The 15,847-nt window shown below is 35.7% G+C and overlaps 1 protein-coding gene across 14 annotated transcripts in view; it reads left to right on the top strand.

The window, feature by feature from the left end:
• LMO7 (LIM domain 7) overlaps positions 1 to 15,847 on the top strand; it is a 190,489-nt gene that overhangs the window by 161,483 nt on the left and 13,159 nt on the right. For 4 of the 14 annotated variants that reach the window (XM_081046315.1, XM_081046326.1, XM_081046325.1 and 1 more), the window contains 9 exons: positions 5,773 to 5,887; positions 6,967 to 7,128; positions 7,965 to 8,152; positions 9,328 to 9,388; positions 11,137 to 11,193; positions 13,122 to 13,147; positions 13,359 to 13,463; positions 14,657 to 14,749; positions 15,125 to 15,483. In XM_081046315.1, the coding sequence (XP_080902441.1) occupies positions 5,773 to 5,887; positions 6,967 to 7,128; positions 7,965 to 8,152; positions 9,328 to 9,388; positions 11,137 to 11,193; positions 13,122 to 13,147; positions 13,359 to 13,463; positions 14,657 to 14,749; positions 15,125 to 15,483 (1,166 nt within the window). Of the gene's footprint in view, positions 1 to 5,772; positions 5,888 to 6,966; positions 7,129 to 7,964; positions 8,153 to 9,327; positions 9,389 to 11,136; positions 11,194 to 11,343; positions 11,386 to 13,121; positions 13,148 to 13,358; positions 13,464 to 14,656; positions 14,750 to 15,124; positions 15,484 to 15,847 lie in introns of all 14 variants that reach the window. The other 10 variants (XM_081046317.1, XM_081046318.1, XM_081046316.1 and 7 more) reach the window with 4 other exon arrangements.

Raw genomic sequence — 15,847 nt, 5'->3', positions numbered from 1 at the left:
AACCTGAGGAAGATGGATTGAGGGGTGCTTCCAGATGGATTTATGGATTGTGAACTTGATAACACTATTAAATGCATGTGTGTGGTGGAGAGTGGGGGTGGGGACCGTTGTGTGGAGTTGGGGTGGGGAACAGTTAGGGGAAGAAAAGAGGAATAGACCCAGAGAAAGAACCTGGTGTTTCTAACTTAGGCATTTGGTTATGTAGTGATGTAATTAACCAATATGTGAAAAACAAGAGGTGGAAGAGCAGGTTTGGGGAGGCAGGTAGTGAATTTAGTTTTGGATGTGCTGGGTATACATACGTTGGACTTACGTACTAGTTGAGATCGAAAAATACAGTGAATATTTAAATAATAAATTTCATTGAGAAAAGACACATTGCCATTAATACCCCTCAAAATGCATCCTCACCCCACCCCCAAATATATGGTGATAGGAGAACTGACTCTGAGTGGTGAACACACAATGTGAGATATAGATGATGTGTAACAGAATTGTACACCTGAAACCTATGTAATTTTACTAATCATTGTCACCCCAATAAATTTTAATTAAAAAACAAAATAACCCCCTGCACCCCCCTCCTGCTTTGAGCACACTCACCCCATCATTCTTGCCACTTTCTGAAGCAGTTCTGGAAGTCCTCTTTTGTGACTGTCTTTATTTCAGTTGCTCCGTGTCACATATTGCTTCTGGTACGGCAGTTTCTGTCAAATAAAAACATTACGGCGTGTCTTCATCCACCTTATTCACCTTATTCATGAGACTTCTGGCTCTTCCCCAAAGTCAAAATGACCATGAAAGGAAAATGTTTTGAATCAATTCAGGACATAGAGGCAGCTACGACAGCACAACTAAAGGCATTTACAGAAGAGGACTTCCAGGACTGCTTCAGAAAACGGCAAGAGCAATGGGATAAGTGTGTTCAAAGTGAGGGAAAATATTTTGAGGGGGATTAATGGCAATGTGTCTTTTACTGTAATATATATAGATTTTTAATTTAAACATTCACTGTATTTTTTGATCACACCTCATGCTAGTTGAAGACATAGCAGTTAAGGAGGTTACTCAGGAGAGCATGTAGTCAAAAAGATGGCAGACTAACTAGGAAAAAAACAACAACGAAATGAAAATAGAAAAAGAAGAGGGAACATACTAAATGAAACTGAGGAATAGACAGAGAGATAGAAGGAAAAAAGGCAAGAGAAAGTGAGATAATGGGTGACTTAGAAGATTGTTTCCTAAAAGCTAGAATCGCTGGTAGTGTCTGGTAGGATGAAGACTCTAAATGGGTTTGGTAGGGAAGAGGTAAGCTTGGAATGGGTTGAGTAATGTGGTAGGGCTGGAAATGCCCCTGCCTCTTTGGAATGGGGAAGTGGAGAAAGTAGGTATAAATGCATCTTTGGGGAAGGAGAGTAGCTCCAGTGCCAGAGCAGCAGGCTCACTTAAGACCCTGAAAAAAAAGACACTAAAGAGCCAGGTATACAAATTACAAAAATTACATGTTTCCTCTGTTATTTCTGACTTTACAGCCTGAATCTATTTTCAGTGTTTAATTTTATCAACTTAAGTAGGCTTCCCTCAAGTGAACACCTTTATCCAATTAGACAAATTTGAGAAGAATAGCTATCTGACTTGTTATTACATAAGATTGACCCTGTTTTTTTTATTAATTCCCATCTGTGCTGACATAATCTTAATTCGCCAGATCTCGTAAAAATAAATCCTATCATTGGTACATCAGATCATGATTTTGTTTAAAAAAAAAAATCACAGTTTTCAGTATATATTTCTGTTTAAGTTACAACTAATTTGAGGGGAGATTATTTTTATTTTAAGTGCTGATATGTTGATAACTACATTTTATCTTTCCTGGCTTAGAGAACTTAAACTCCTTAGGATAGTTCTTAGCCAGTCATCAAGAATTTAGATTTCCCCCAATAATTTATATTCATGCTTCCATCCAGTTCAGAAGGTAATTCCCCATTATCATCTTCGGCAGCATTGGTCCTTTGTAGAATACTCATGTGGCATATATTTTGCAGAGAAAACCATGGAGCTAGAAGTGCTAAGTGAAATTATTGTTGAGTAATTTATGTTTGGCTATAATTATAGATATTTTCCCCTATGAGAAGTCTAATGGATAATCTAATTTAATAACCCTGAATTCCACAGAGATGGGTAAGGGACTACGATGAGGAGGAGGCCAGGCAAATGGGCTCTGAGGCCCTTACCCTGAAACTATAGCCACTTACTTTAATCCTTGTATATATTCCGTTCAGAGGGAAGTGGTCTGCATAAGAATTTCATTTGAAAAGAGTTTTGAAAAACCAAAAAAAGCTTGAAAATCAATGTTGTTGTGAGAGAGAATGCTCTTCCATGCGCAGGGACATGCCTGAGGGTTATTGACCGGTTATAACCAATTCTGATCATTGACAGAAACGGACCTGTAATTGTCCATGTGCTTCTCTTTTCTTCTTTGCCTGTGTACACTCCCAAGGATCTATAGTCTGCAAGGCTGTAGTCACAGTGAGTCTGTTCTCTGTTAACTATTTCAGAGAGGTAGTTATCTGCACTGTTGTTTACTATGTGGAAGTAGAGATTTATTCCCAAGGTAAGAGCAACCCTTTGCGGGACAATTCCGGTCTAAAATAATTGTGAGATTCTTCTGTTTATGGCTTAATCTCGTTCTCTTTTATCCTATATTTGGTAGAAAAGGATAATACTCACATTCTATCTCCCACAAAGTATTCTTTATGTACTTTGAGACTATTTATTAAATCTCTAGTCTGTGTTTTATTCTTCAAGATAAAAAAACCTCAATTAATGTCTTGAATATCTAACCTATCATTTGTTTCTCTGTATTTCTATTGCAATAGATTCTGCACTTTAATTGGGTTTAAGTTGGAATTTTGGCAGGGGCGGGGGGCAGGTAAGAGTGGTGAAGATGACCTCTTATTTTCATTGAGTCATCTCTAATTTAAGGCTATGGCGGATTTGGTTAAGGAGTAGAACTAACCAGTAATTTTTTTCTATTCATAGAAGAGTTTTATTCTGGAGATTTGTGTTCAGGCTGATTATTAATGAGTGTCATCACTAACTACATCTGGGTTCCCATATTTAAACTGCTTTACAAGCTTTCTGATGAAATCTTACTATTATTAGCTACAATTTCTTTTTTTTCTTAAAAAAGTTCCATACCCACTGTTGAAGAGTCAGTAATTATTTCATGAGAGCAAGGGCCGTGCCTAATTCATCTTTAGTTTCCAAAGTACTAAGCACTGTGTCATATACAGAATAGATGCACCATAAATGTTGAACAAAAGACTAAAAGAATTTTGTTATAGCACTTAACTTCTGTGCCCAAATTACATAGTGAGTTCTCAATCTTTTATTCAGAGCCTTCTAATTCTTAGATAATTAGAATTTTTTTCTCAGAATATTGTCAGTTGGATTTTAAACTTGTTTTACTGGTGGAAACACTTAAGAATAAAAGTTTAGGACTTGCCCAGTTGGCCCTGGGTTTCGATTTAACTGCTAAATTAAAATGGAGAGGTTGTAGGTGTTTTTCTAGAAAATGAACTGGCTTTAAGAATATATTTTTGTAAAACAATGAAGTATAAGTTCTTTATGATTATGAATCAGAGAACTAAAACACTAGTCTGGGAAACTCATTATGCTAAAATTCATATCTGCTGCTTATCCCAAATAAAACATGTAAATGATAAACGATAGCTGAATTTTTCACAGGCACTAGTGTACATTACACTAGTGTAGTATAAAACTTAAAACATTTGTTTTGGAACATGGCTTAAGAAAGTCTGTGAAACTTAAAATTTATTGCAGTGTAGTAGAGTGATGGAGGTGGAAATAAACTTCCATCTGTTGTCCAAGAGGCTCTTGTCCTTGGGCTTGTGGGTTGATGTTACTTCAAGGAGGATCGTGGCCTATAGCTCCGGGGGCCTCAGTAGGGGCTGTCTTGGCATCTGACCGGTGGTCCCGCAGGGACAACACAGTTCTGCATTTTGCAGCTTGTGTAGCAGCTCTCTGCCTTTACCATTACATCTTCCTGTGGCAGTGGGGCAAGCAAAAATGCCTTGCCAAAATTTTAGGTGTTCTTTAGGAGGTGGTACCAGTCCTAGATGAGTGGTGGTAGCTGAATTATGTGTCTATGAACCCCATAAAATTATTCAGCTATGTCAGTTCAGTGTTGGAAGTTTTTCCATAAGTATGATGGTATTTATTTATTTATTTTCATTACTTTCAGGTAGACAAAACAACATAATGGTTAGAGATTTACACCCCTCACAAAGTGATAAACCCAACACGCCTACTACCCCTCTGACATCGTACACAGCTATTACAATACCATTCATTGAGTATATTCCCTAGGCTGTACTTTACACCTCATAATTATATATATATATATATATATATATATATATATATATATAATTATAGTTGACATGCAATATTATTTTATATTAGTTTCAGGTGTGCAGGGTAGTGGTTAGGCATTTATATAATTTATGAAGTGATCCCCCCAACAAGTCTAGTACCCATCTGACACCATACGTAGTTTTTACATTATTGACTATATTCCCCATACTGTATTTCATATCCCCATGACTATTTTGTGACTACCAATTTGCACTTCCTATGTTATCCCTTCACCTTTCTCACCTATTTCCTCAGCCCCCCTCCCATGTAGCAGCCATCAGTTTGTTCTCTGTATCTATGCGTCTATTTCTGTTTTGTTTGTTTATTCTGTTGTTTAGATTCCACATATGAATGACATCATATGGTATTTGTCTTCTCAGTCTGACTTATTTCACTTTGGCGGCATGTTTTAAAATAAATAAGTTATTTACATCTTTTTTAGCATTTTCAAAAATATCATTTTATTGAAATATATGTAACATATAACACCATGTAAATTTAAGGTGTACAGCATGTTAATTTGATACATTTATATATTGTAATATTTTTACCATTGTAGTGATAATTCGTACCTCTGTCACATTAAATAATTATTCTCTTGAGTGATTGGAATCACGTTTTAGTCTCTAACAAGCATGATGATTATAATACAATATTGTTGTCCATATTCACTATACTGTACATTAGATCTCTTGGGCTTATTTACTACTCTTTGCAAGTTCATATCCTTAAACAACATCTGTTTTATCTCTCAACCCACACCCCTGGTAACCACCATTTTACTCTGTTTTCACAAGTTTGGCCTTTTCACATTCCACATAAAAGTGATATTATGCAGTACTTGTCTCTCTGCCTGACTTATCTCACTTAGCATATTATGGTCAGGGCCGTCTGTGTTGTTGCAGAATGTCCCTTTTCTCATGGCTTAAGAATATTCCATTTTACACACACACACACACACACGCACAAAACCCTATACCCCTTCTCACTCAACTCCATTCCTGGATAATAATAAGTTGTCTGTTAATTAGTCCTAATCGTATGGTGGGCAAAAGCTTAAGTTTTACCAGTGGTCAACTGATTTATAGTATTAATGTGAAGAAAAACATCTGTTGGTAAGAATTCCCCTTATTTTAGCAGAAAAATAATAAACTGGGTGATATCTCTGTAAATAAAGGTTTTACCAAACCAAAGAAAAAAGAATGAAGCTTCTGATTGATCATGAAATAATTCAAGTATCCCTTGCGTGCAGCCTCCCTTCTTTCATGGATAGACTTTCCTCCATGTCAGTGCCAGGGACACCTGATCCCACCGTTTCATGTTTGTTTTCAGGATCAGTTCAGTGATATGAGAATCAGCATAAACCAGACGCCTGGGAACAGTCTTGACTTTGGGTTTACAGTAAAATGGGATATTTCCGGGATCTTCGTAGCATCAGTCGAAGCAGGTAAATCATAGATTTCACTCTACTGAAATTTCTTCTCCTTTGTTACCCTATGCTATTCAAATCCCCCCCACAGAAATTAGTCCATTTGATACAGGAGGAGAAAACATGTGTGGAAAATGCAGCAGTAAAGCGAGGAGGTGCATTCTCTTCTCTGAGCTTAATCATTGGGGTTATAAACTACATGTTGTGTGTTCTCCTTTCCTAACTAATTGTAGTTTTGGAGAATTTTCATTTTGTGACTTTTACAGAATTCATTTTTCAAAATTTTAGGCTTACTGTTTGAAAATGCTACCAAATGATACTTAATTGAAGATTCAGAAAAAACTTTCCCTGACAGCCGTGTTTGTGGTAGATATACATGTGCTGTATAATAAAGTGATGTTTCCTGAGCATTCTGATATATCTGTTGCCTATGGAATTCTCAGGATGACTGGGGACTTTTGCAAAGGGATTGCCCCCTCACCCCCAACGGCTATACCAAATCAAGCCTAGAACTCTTAGCAAAATACTACCACAAGGCTTAAAATTAAAAAAGAAAAAGAAAAAAAAAAGCTATGGTATTTAAAAGGAGTTCCTCATTTACATATTTTAGCTACATAAAATTGCATGCTGTTTATTTCTTTGAAATTTCAAGACTGCTTTAGTGAGATAGTGGTAAGTAGTAATTTTAAGCAGTTTTAGGTGGCCCTGTTTTTTCCTCCATTCCAGTGTATTTGGATTTGGAAGCTCAATTAAAGGGCAATAGATTTCACATTTTTAATCTAAAAATAAATAAAAATTTTCTTTGTTCTTAGGAGGATAATAAAGGAACTGTTTTGAACAGGTGAACTTATCATTTTTCCTTTAAATGTTAATGAAGATAATACATACTATATATTACAGAATGCCTCTGGTGATTTTTATGCTGTAGATACTCAAGTATTTTATAATTTTAAGAGAGTTTGTGACTCTTTTCCACCTAAAATATTATGAGAAATGGTTAGTTGAGATTAAGAAGTCATTTTTTTCTTTTAATTCAAATAAGCAATAATTGTAGAATGTAGTTTGTTTCAATTGGTTGTTTATTTTGCTTTATTCAGGTAGCCCAGCAGAATTTTCTCAGCTACAGGTAGATGATGAAATTATTGCTATTAACAACACCAAGTTTTCATATAAGGACACAAAAGAGTGGGAAGAAGCCATGGCTAATGCTCAAGAAACTGGAAACCTAGTAATGGATATCAGGCGGTATGGAAAGTCTGGTGAGTTGGTTTTACCACTGTGTCTGGCTTTCTAAATTGGGAACTGGTCTTTGGCAACTGGTTATAACAGCTTGCTTCAATAACATTATTTTTCTTTACATTTTACTTTTTTTTTTTTGCTTAAAGATATGTTGTGGTTATGTCAAGACAAATCACGAGTGATATTTCTTTGACTATTCTGTCTGAAAACTTTTCACTAGCAAATTTACTGAGTTCTACATTATTTATTGACTGAATTATATGCTGGACTGACTCTGAATGCATATATCAATTAAAGACAATCATTTTTTTTCCATTTATTCAAATGCACCTCTCACTTTTTTTTCTGAAGGCTATTATAATTGTATCTGCATTAGGGAGTCATATGATAATGTTGAGTTTTAAGAATTACACTACGATTGGACTTTCTCTACGGAACCATTACTGTAATTGCTATAAGATAGAACATGGTAAGTCACATTCCTGTTGTTCATTCTCAAGGAACTTTCAATATACATTCCATTATTGTGTTTCTTATTTATAGAGGTTAGATGGGGAAGGTCATTAAGCCTCCCTAGACCTACCAACTTATGATATCAAAATACAATATCCAGTCATGATTTACAGAAAGATTCAGCAAATTTGCTAGTCTTTTCATTACTAACATGATCTAACCCTTGAATTTCCAGAAGGTGGTCTGTTTGTAAAAGCCCTAAACTTTTCATTTCTTTCACACACTACCTGATTTGTTTGTTTGTCTTGTGTATGTGCATTTTGTATATGTGCATTCAATAACTTTGTTCTTTCCACTTCAACATTTGTGTGTACTCATTTCTTGATCTTCATGTGCCAATCAGATTGGGGCAAAGACCAGCCTTCCCTGCCATTTATTCGGCATAAAACCCTCAATCTCACCAGTATGGCTACCAAAATTATAGGTTCACCTGAAACAAAGTGGATTGATGCAACTTCTGGAATTTACAACTCAGACAGATCTTCAAATCTATCAATAACGACTGATTTCTCAGAAAGCCTTCAGAATTCTGTAAGTATTTTGAGAAGTGGGAGTTTGAGAGCAAAACAACTGTAGGAAGTGTGTGTCGGGGGGAGAAGAATCTATTTTGTTTGAACAGTTTTGATGCTACTTTAAAAACAAATAATTGACTAAGATAATTTATAGTAATGAGAGGAAAATTTTGAAAATCATAGGCATTACTCATTAATAATTAGAGTAATAATGATTTATATAATGGTAAAATCAAAAGACCCCATACTGGTGTTTTGCAGGTGTTCCTTACCAATCTTTCATCATTGTACCCATCTCTCAGATCTTTGTGAATGTGAAGTGGTAATTACATAAAATTATGCACTCTGATTTTCTGTGCTTTCTTTAGTCTTTACTGATAAAATAAGTGCAGTAATTGTGTGCAATTTAAAACCTCATGAAGCATTTTTAGTCCTTGTGTAGGTGAATTTGATGGGCAGACTTACATACGTGGTTAAGAGATACTCAGTTACATTAACTGATTGAAATAATTATAATGTAGAAATTTTTCTAAGTGTCAAAGCATCACTTAAATTTAAGTTTTCAAACAGATGTTTATATTGACTCCCTAGAAATATGTTGTTGTTATCCTAAGATAGTCCCTTTATTCTAATAAGGGAACCCTGCTACATTGTGTAAGGCAAGTATAACTGTTAGAGAATCCTATAGAACTATATTGCTTATTCATAAATATAAGCCAAATAAGTGGATTAATGATTATTTAGCCCTTCATGTTTCTTAGAAAATTAATGACTGATTGAACTTAAAGGCATCCATGCTTGCAGCTGGTCATTAATCTTCCACAAAGATTAAAGAATAATGAGGGCGGCAGTTTGTCTCAGTTGGTTAGTGCGCAATGCTCATAACACCAACGTCACTGGTTCGATTCCCACATGGACCAGTGAGCTGCGCCCTCCACAACTAGAATGAAAAAAAACAAAAACCACTTGACTTGGAGATGATGGGTCCTGGAAAAACATACTGTTTCCCAATATTCCCCAATAAAAATTAAAAAAAAAAAATTAAAAACGTTTGAAAAAAAAGAATAAGGAAAAAAGTTTCTGTTACACACTATGTAAAAAAAGAAAGATATTTTCACTAATGGGAAGTGCATTCTATAAGCCCCAAGTCCACCTGGAGAGAATGTTGTTAACTGGCATTTTTATCTTTTGCAGAATGCTGAATCCAAGGAAATAAATGGAATTCGTGATGAAAGCAATACTTTTGAACTAAAAGGTAAACATCACCATTATAACTTACATTTATAGTATAAGAAAAGTCATAGCACTCAAGTTCTATTATTACCAAAATTAATATCTGTGAGTGAAAGACAAACTGATCCATTGCAAGTTGAAACTAAGGGGTTAGCACACAGATCCAATTGCAGCCAGGTGGAAGGGCGCTCAGCTCCAGTGTTGAATAATAGTTCAGGAACTGCAAACAAAGCTTTGGCAGCATGTCCAGGAGATTTGAGTGCCTGTGTGTCTAAGCCAAATAAAGAAAGACTGGTTTTCTGGAGGCCATTAGCCTTCTTGCTAAGATATGCTGCCAAAGGGAATCTTAGTTAAATACAAAACATGAATGAAGTTTCCTTTCTTCGTTTATTGTTGGGAAAGAGACAAGCTTGGAGGCAGCTAATATTAATCAGGAAATGCCAGTGGCAGTAACAGTTGTTAGCAAAAGTAGCCATTTGTAATGGAAAAGCAGATTTGGTATCTAGGGAAATTTTGCTTTATGAAGGAGTTATCATCTTCCTCCTTCTGTTCTTCAATAAATAATTTAGCTACCACATGCTGTGTGCTATTCCTCAGGCATACACCTTAAAGATCCGGTCCACACAGGCAGGGAAAGAGTCCCAAAGAAGATGAAACTTCTTTTACCATGAAAGTAGAGTGCCAGGAATGGGGCTGGGTTTTCACAGCAGCTTGGTGGCTTTGAATCTGCATTTGCCAGTTCATAATACATTATGTCAAAGCCCAATTAAGTTTGTAAGCATCCCTCTCTTTATTGATTATTTACCATTGTGTTTAATTTCTGATCATTAGAAGTGACTATAGTTTGATATTGTATTCTTAATCAAATGAGTTTTTAAAGCACACATGATTTATTCTTCTTCATGATGTTAAATAAAAGACATCCGGGTCCTGTTTGCCAGTGATTCAGGCAAAGCAAACTGATAAGAAATTTAACTCATTAGTGACCGTGAGACTATATGCAGGCTCCGTCATTTGAGGGTTTTGTTTAGATAAGTAAACAACAACTTACATCAAGTAATAATTGCACTTACATTTTTATGAATAAACTGAAGTGATAAAATGATAAATGATAAAGTGATAAAAATCATTTGCCATAGTCTTGCGACAGATCTGTAGGAGAAGTGAGAATGTTTTCTTTCTTATCTGACTGAACTTTTATTTTACTTAAAATTAGTGGCTATAAGATCTTGAAAACTAGGGCAAAATATTCTAGATCGAAGAATGTTTTAATTTTAGCATTTGTTTTTATTTTCACCCTCTCAGAGTGCTATTTATTTTCTTGTCCTCCTCCCTGTTATTTTTCAGTTTCTTTTTTACTCATCTATACTGTGAAAACTTTTAGTTACAATTTTCCTTGTACTAGAAGAGACTTTTGATTGACCTATGCAAAATATTTAAATTTCCATTTCCCTAGAACTGTGTGATTTAGCACAGAAGATAGTACTTTTGCTTCTGTGAAACTAGGATGCTTATCTGCTAAAATTTATTAATCAAAATAGTAGTTCCTTTTACTAATGTGAATCTGGTATAGACTACTAAAAATATGTGTGTCTTTGTGCATTGAAATCATCCATATCTTCCATGGCTATCAGTTTTGTCATTTAAGAAAAATAATATTACCACAGATTAGAAAGGTATATCTAGCATCATTTAGTTTTTCCAGTGGTGAGAAATTAAAATGAATGACATGCTATTGATTTTTTTTTTTTTTTTGTATTTTTCAACTAGCATCTGAACCTATTTCTTTGAAAAACTTAAAAAGGCGATCACAATTTTTTGAACAAGGTAAACCACCTAGCTAACAATTCATGAACTTTCATGGAATTGTTTCCGCTCTCCACTCTTTCCTGATAGTCTGTGGTGCTGGGCGCTGAGCCTCTTCAGTTTGGCAGTCATATGACCAAGCAACATAACCCATTTCCATTCTTTCCCTAGGGTCATCAGGCTTTTCTTACAGTTCATGGGTCTACCTCTGTGGTAATGGGTCTTTGCGTGTCTTTTGGACTTCTGAACCTTTTTTTTCTTTTTTTTTTTAATTAAAAAATTGAGATGCTATTAAACACACACTTCTTTCCACTGGGTGACAGTAAGAAATGAGGAATTTCATTTCAGCCTTATTGCTTCCTACAAATTGCATAATATAGATTACACCAACATATAATTGGCTAACGTTTTAAAAATGTCTGCTTTTTGTTTATGCAACATGCTCTTAATAAAAAAGCAGAGTTTTTTATTGCTATTGGGGTGGCGGCTTTGGAGTGTCCAGAGGACTGCTCTGTTGACTTCGAAGTAAATTAAAACTAAATTCTGGTTCTACCTGTGAACAGATGGCTGAGATGCTCTGTGTTGGTGTAGTTGGGCTGCACTGCCTTACGATGTGCTGTGCATGTGGCACTTCCTCTGCTTTCACGAGTGCCGAGTGCTCTGTCTGGCGAATGCAGTTCGAGCTCTATGTTTTGCTATCAGTAACTTAAAAGTACTATCCAACATTGGAGATGCAATGGCACAGTCGTTGGTGTGTGCTGTTGGTGTCTACAATGTTATTTCTTACTTTTAAGATTACTAAACATTTACACACTTGCCTTACACCATGGTGTTTACTGGACTTGAGTATTTTGTGTTAATCTCCTAGTAGCCTTCCTTTGATGAATTAAAGTTTCTATTGACTATAAATAGCGTAGTTTTACCAACTGTGCATGTGCAAGATTTATTTGTGTCAGTATCCTTAGTGTTTTTGCTATTTTTGGGTTAAACTCCTATTTTTCTACGGTAATTTAATTGATGCAGTATGATATTCGTAGCTCAAATTGGCTAATATAAAGCAATTCCTTTTCTTTCTCTAATCCAATGTTTACTCACTTTTCTTCAACAGGCTATTTTAGGGAAGAGTATTTTCCTAAGTCTCAAAGCAGTTTTCTTAAAAATGTAATTGTGTAAGTGAATAATTTATTTGACAGCTGAGGTTTCAGGAAAATTTAAAAATATGGTATAATAGTGTATTTTATGACATTTGCTTACTTGTTTTTAATCATTGTACTACATACAGACACACATACTTATGTAGATATCCTAAGAATAAAAAGAATAACAATATGCTCATAAGAATAACCCTGTGAAAAAGAAAAAGAATAATGCTATGCCATACATGTGAAGTTTGAATATTTGTGGTTCAAATAATAGGAAAGGAAAAGGAAATGTTTCTTGAACATGTTTATTGTAGTGGCTTGCTTAAGAAAAGTAGCTCATTATCAAGAATACCTGAGAAATGTGACTTACAGTTGTCACATTGTAATTGAATAGTGACAAGTAAAAAATTGGATTTGGTGAATTTGAAATTCTTTGTTTTTTAAAGTAAGCCAAACCATGAAATACTACACACTCTATTAATAAAAGAACCCTGTAACCTATTCAGAAAGACACCATTAATTCTGCTCTTGTACCTAGAACTAGGGTGTACCCTGGTGTCCATAGTTGATGTTTTTCTTTTTTCTTTTTAAGTGACTTTGAATTTGGAAGATGAATAACAAACAGATGGAACTAAAGAGAAAAAAAAAAGGATTTACTCCTTGTGTTTAAAAAAAAAAACATTGATGTCACTTAGTATACTGGCATAGAAACAGCTAGTGAAATAACTTTCTGAAAGGAATTATTTTATAGAAATGGAAAAACTTATATTGTACTTTTTTCCTTTCTTGATGCATGCTGCCGTACAGGAAGTTCCGATTCTGTGGTTCCTGATGTAAGTAGTATTCATTTGTTTTGGGAATAAATAAGGTGATCTTGCCTTTCCAAGTTGAAAAGACCTCTGTTGAAATATAAAGCCAATTGTCTTTTTGCATAGCTAAGGCAGAGAGTGATATGAATAATCTATGTAGGCAAAATTGCTTTGATAGATGACTTAATGAAGTAATATATTCTTTGTTTGCGCATCTCCTCTTATAATTGTTTAGCTTCCAGTTCCAACTATCAGTGCCCCGAGTCGTTGGGCATGGGATCCAGAGGAAGAGCGAAAGCGGCAGGAAAGGTGGCAGAAAGAGCAGGACCGCCTGTTGCAGGTAAAGCAGAACAATAAGGACCAATAGGAAATAGACTCGCTTTTTCCCTGGTCAGGGTCAACTGGTATGGAGAAGCAAATTAAAAGAAAAAAAAAAATTAAAAAGCCAAGAATCTCATAAAAATCAAAAAGCCAATAATCTTTTGATAGGTAGCACATTGTATATTAAAATACAAAAAAAAATTGTATTAAAATAAATTTTGTATTAAAATACAAGAAAAATTCCTTTTTTATTTTGAAGCTTTTCAGTCATTTGTAAAAATCATTTATTAACCCCATGTTTATTTTTGAAGCATATGAGGCACTATAGTTTAGATTTTTTTCCTATGTACTTTTTTGAATTAAATTTATTGGCAACATTGGTTAATAACATTTTATAACTTTCAAGTGTACAATTCTATAATACATCATCCATATATTGCATTGTGTGTTCACCACTCAAAGTCTAGTCTCCTTCTGTCACTGTACTTTTGACCCCCTTTACCCTCCCTCTTCATGCTCCTCCTACCTCTTTTCCCCTTTGGTAGCCACCATACTGTGTGTGTGTCTAAGAGTTTGTTTTATTTGTTCGCTTGTTGCTTTCTGTTTTAAATACCACATGTGAGTGAAATCATACGGTTCTTTTTCTTTACCATCTGATTTATTTTGCTTAGCATGATACTCTCAAGATTCATTCATGTTGTTGCAAATGGCAATATTTCATTTTTTCTTATGGCAGAGTAGTATTCCATGGTATATATGTAGCACATCTTCTTTATCCAGTCATCCATCGAAGGATACTTAGATTGTTTCCATGTCGTGGTCAGTGAAAAGTGCTGCAATGAACATAGGATTTTCTTATGAGTGAGAGGTGTATATAGGCTTTGTGAGGACTTATTCCCCCATAAACTCTGTGCTCACTCCATTGCAGAGAACTTCAGTCCCACATACAGTTAGCTCTAGGGACTTTAACGAATTCCAACCATGGTAAAGGAGTCATATGGGTTCAATTCCGAGTGTCTACCTTTCCCCAACACCTACATTTTAATTCAATATAAACTGCTTTCTGATACTTTGGGGACTAAACTCTGATTGGTTAAAATAATATCACTGTCTTTAAAGATTGAGATGAAAGGTAAGGCTAGCAAAAATGCTAGTGAAAGAGATTAATATTAACCTATTAATTAACTAATTAATTAATATGTTATCTTATAGGAAAAATATCAACGAGAGCAGGAAAAACTAAGGGAAGAGTGGCAAAGGGCTAAGCAAGAGGCCGAGAGAGAGAATTCCAAGTACTTGAACGAGGTAGTATTGGAACATGTCATGTTCTTCCTTCTCTATCTTGTTAGTGACTTAAGCTCAAAAATGGAAGATCATATATTTTACTTGGCTTTTGCCACACATGTATGTAACTCTTCGAAAAATACAGTGAGCTCTGGTTTGTCAGAATTCTGGCTTGATGTTTCAACATTTCTCCTATGTAATTTAAATAATTCTATCAATAGACCATAAGTGCATCTTTCTCTTCTAAGTTACATCTCCATCACCCATGTGTGGCATTGTTAGTAATAAAACTTAACATTGTTTTAAGTATCATCTAAAACTGAATACACCTATAACTTTATGAAATTATAGAAATACAAAGATTTCGATGGGTTTCTTTTCTCCCCGGTCATGTAGGAACTGATGGTCCTGAACTCCAACAGCATTTCTCTGACCACCCAGGAGCCCACGGTTGCCACCTTGGATGCCACCTGGAGTGAAGGGTCCAAGTCTTCAGACAAGGAAGGCACCCGAGCAGGAGAAGAGGAGAGGAGACCCCAGCAAGAAGAAGATGTGAATGAGGACCAAAGAAAGAAGCTGCAGGAACAACTCACTCTTGAGAAAGAGAGGGAACTACAGGAGCAACAAGATCAGGAAGAGCGGGAGCAGAAGCAGCGTCAGGCAGAGGCTGTGGAGCAGAAACGCCGAGCAGAGGAACAGATGCGCCAGGCAGAGAGAGAGAGGGAAACGTCAGTCAAAATATACCAGTATAGAAGGTCTGTTCCAATGGCCAAAGGGCATGGGAGATTTTTCAATTGGCTGTAGCTGTTGCCCACTTTAAAGGCACCTAATTGGTTTTCCTGCTCCCTAACCATCCGTTCTCTACACAAGCCAACACAAGCAGCCAGAGTGAACCTTTTATGTTGTAAATCTGATCCTGGCACCATCCTTCCCTGCTCAATGTCTCCAACTGGTTTCCCCTCACATTAGAATACCATTTAAAGTCCTCGCCATGGCCTTGGAAGGCTTGTGTGGGCTGTCTTGGCCCTCTGCTCTACCTAGCTTCCTATGACTTCCCTTTACTTGGTTTCTTACAGCCACATTGGCCTCCTTTTCCTTTCTTGAAAATGCCCAACATAT

Source organism: Rhinolophus hipposideros (genome assembly GCF_964194185.1).
Source record: "Rhinolophus hipposideros genome assembly, chromosome: 4".
In the NCBI taxonomy this organism is placed as follows: domain Eukaryota; kingdom Metazoa; phylum Chordata; class Mammalia; order Chiroptera; family Rhinolophidae; genus Rhinolophus; species Rhinolophus hipposideros.
Note: the sequence above shows the minus strand (reverse complement) of the source record. Positions and strands in the feature narration are given on the sequence as shown.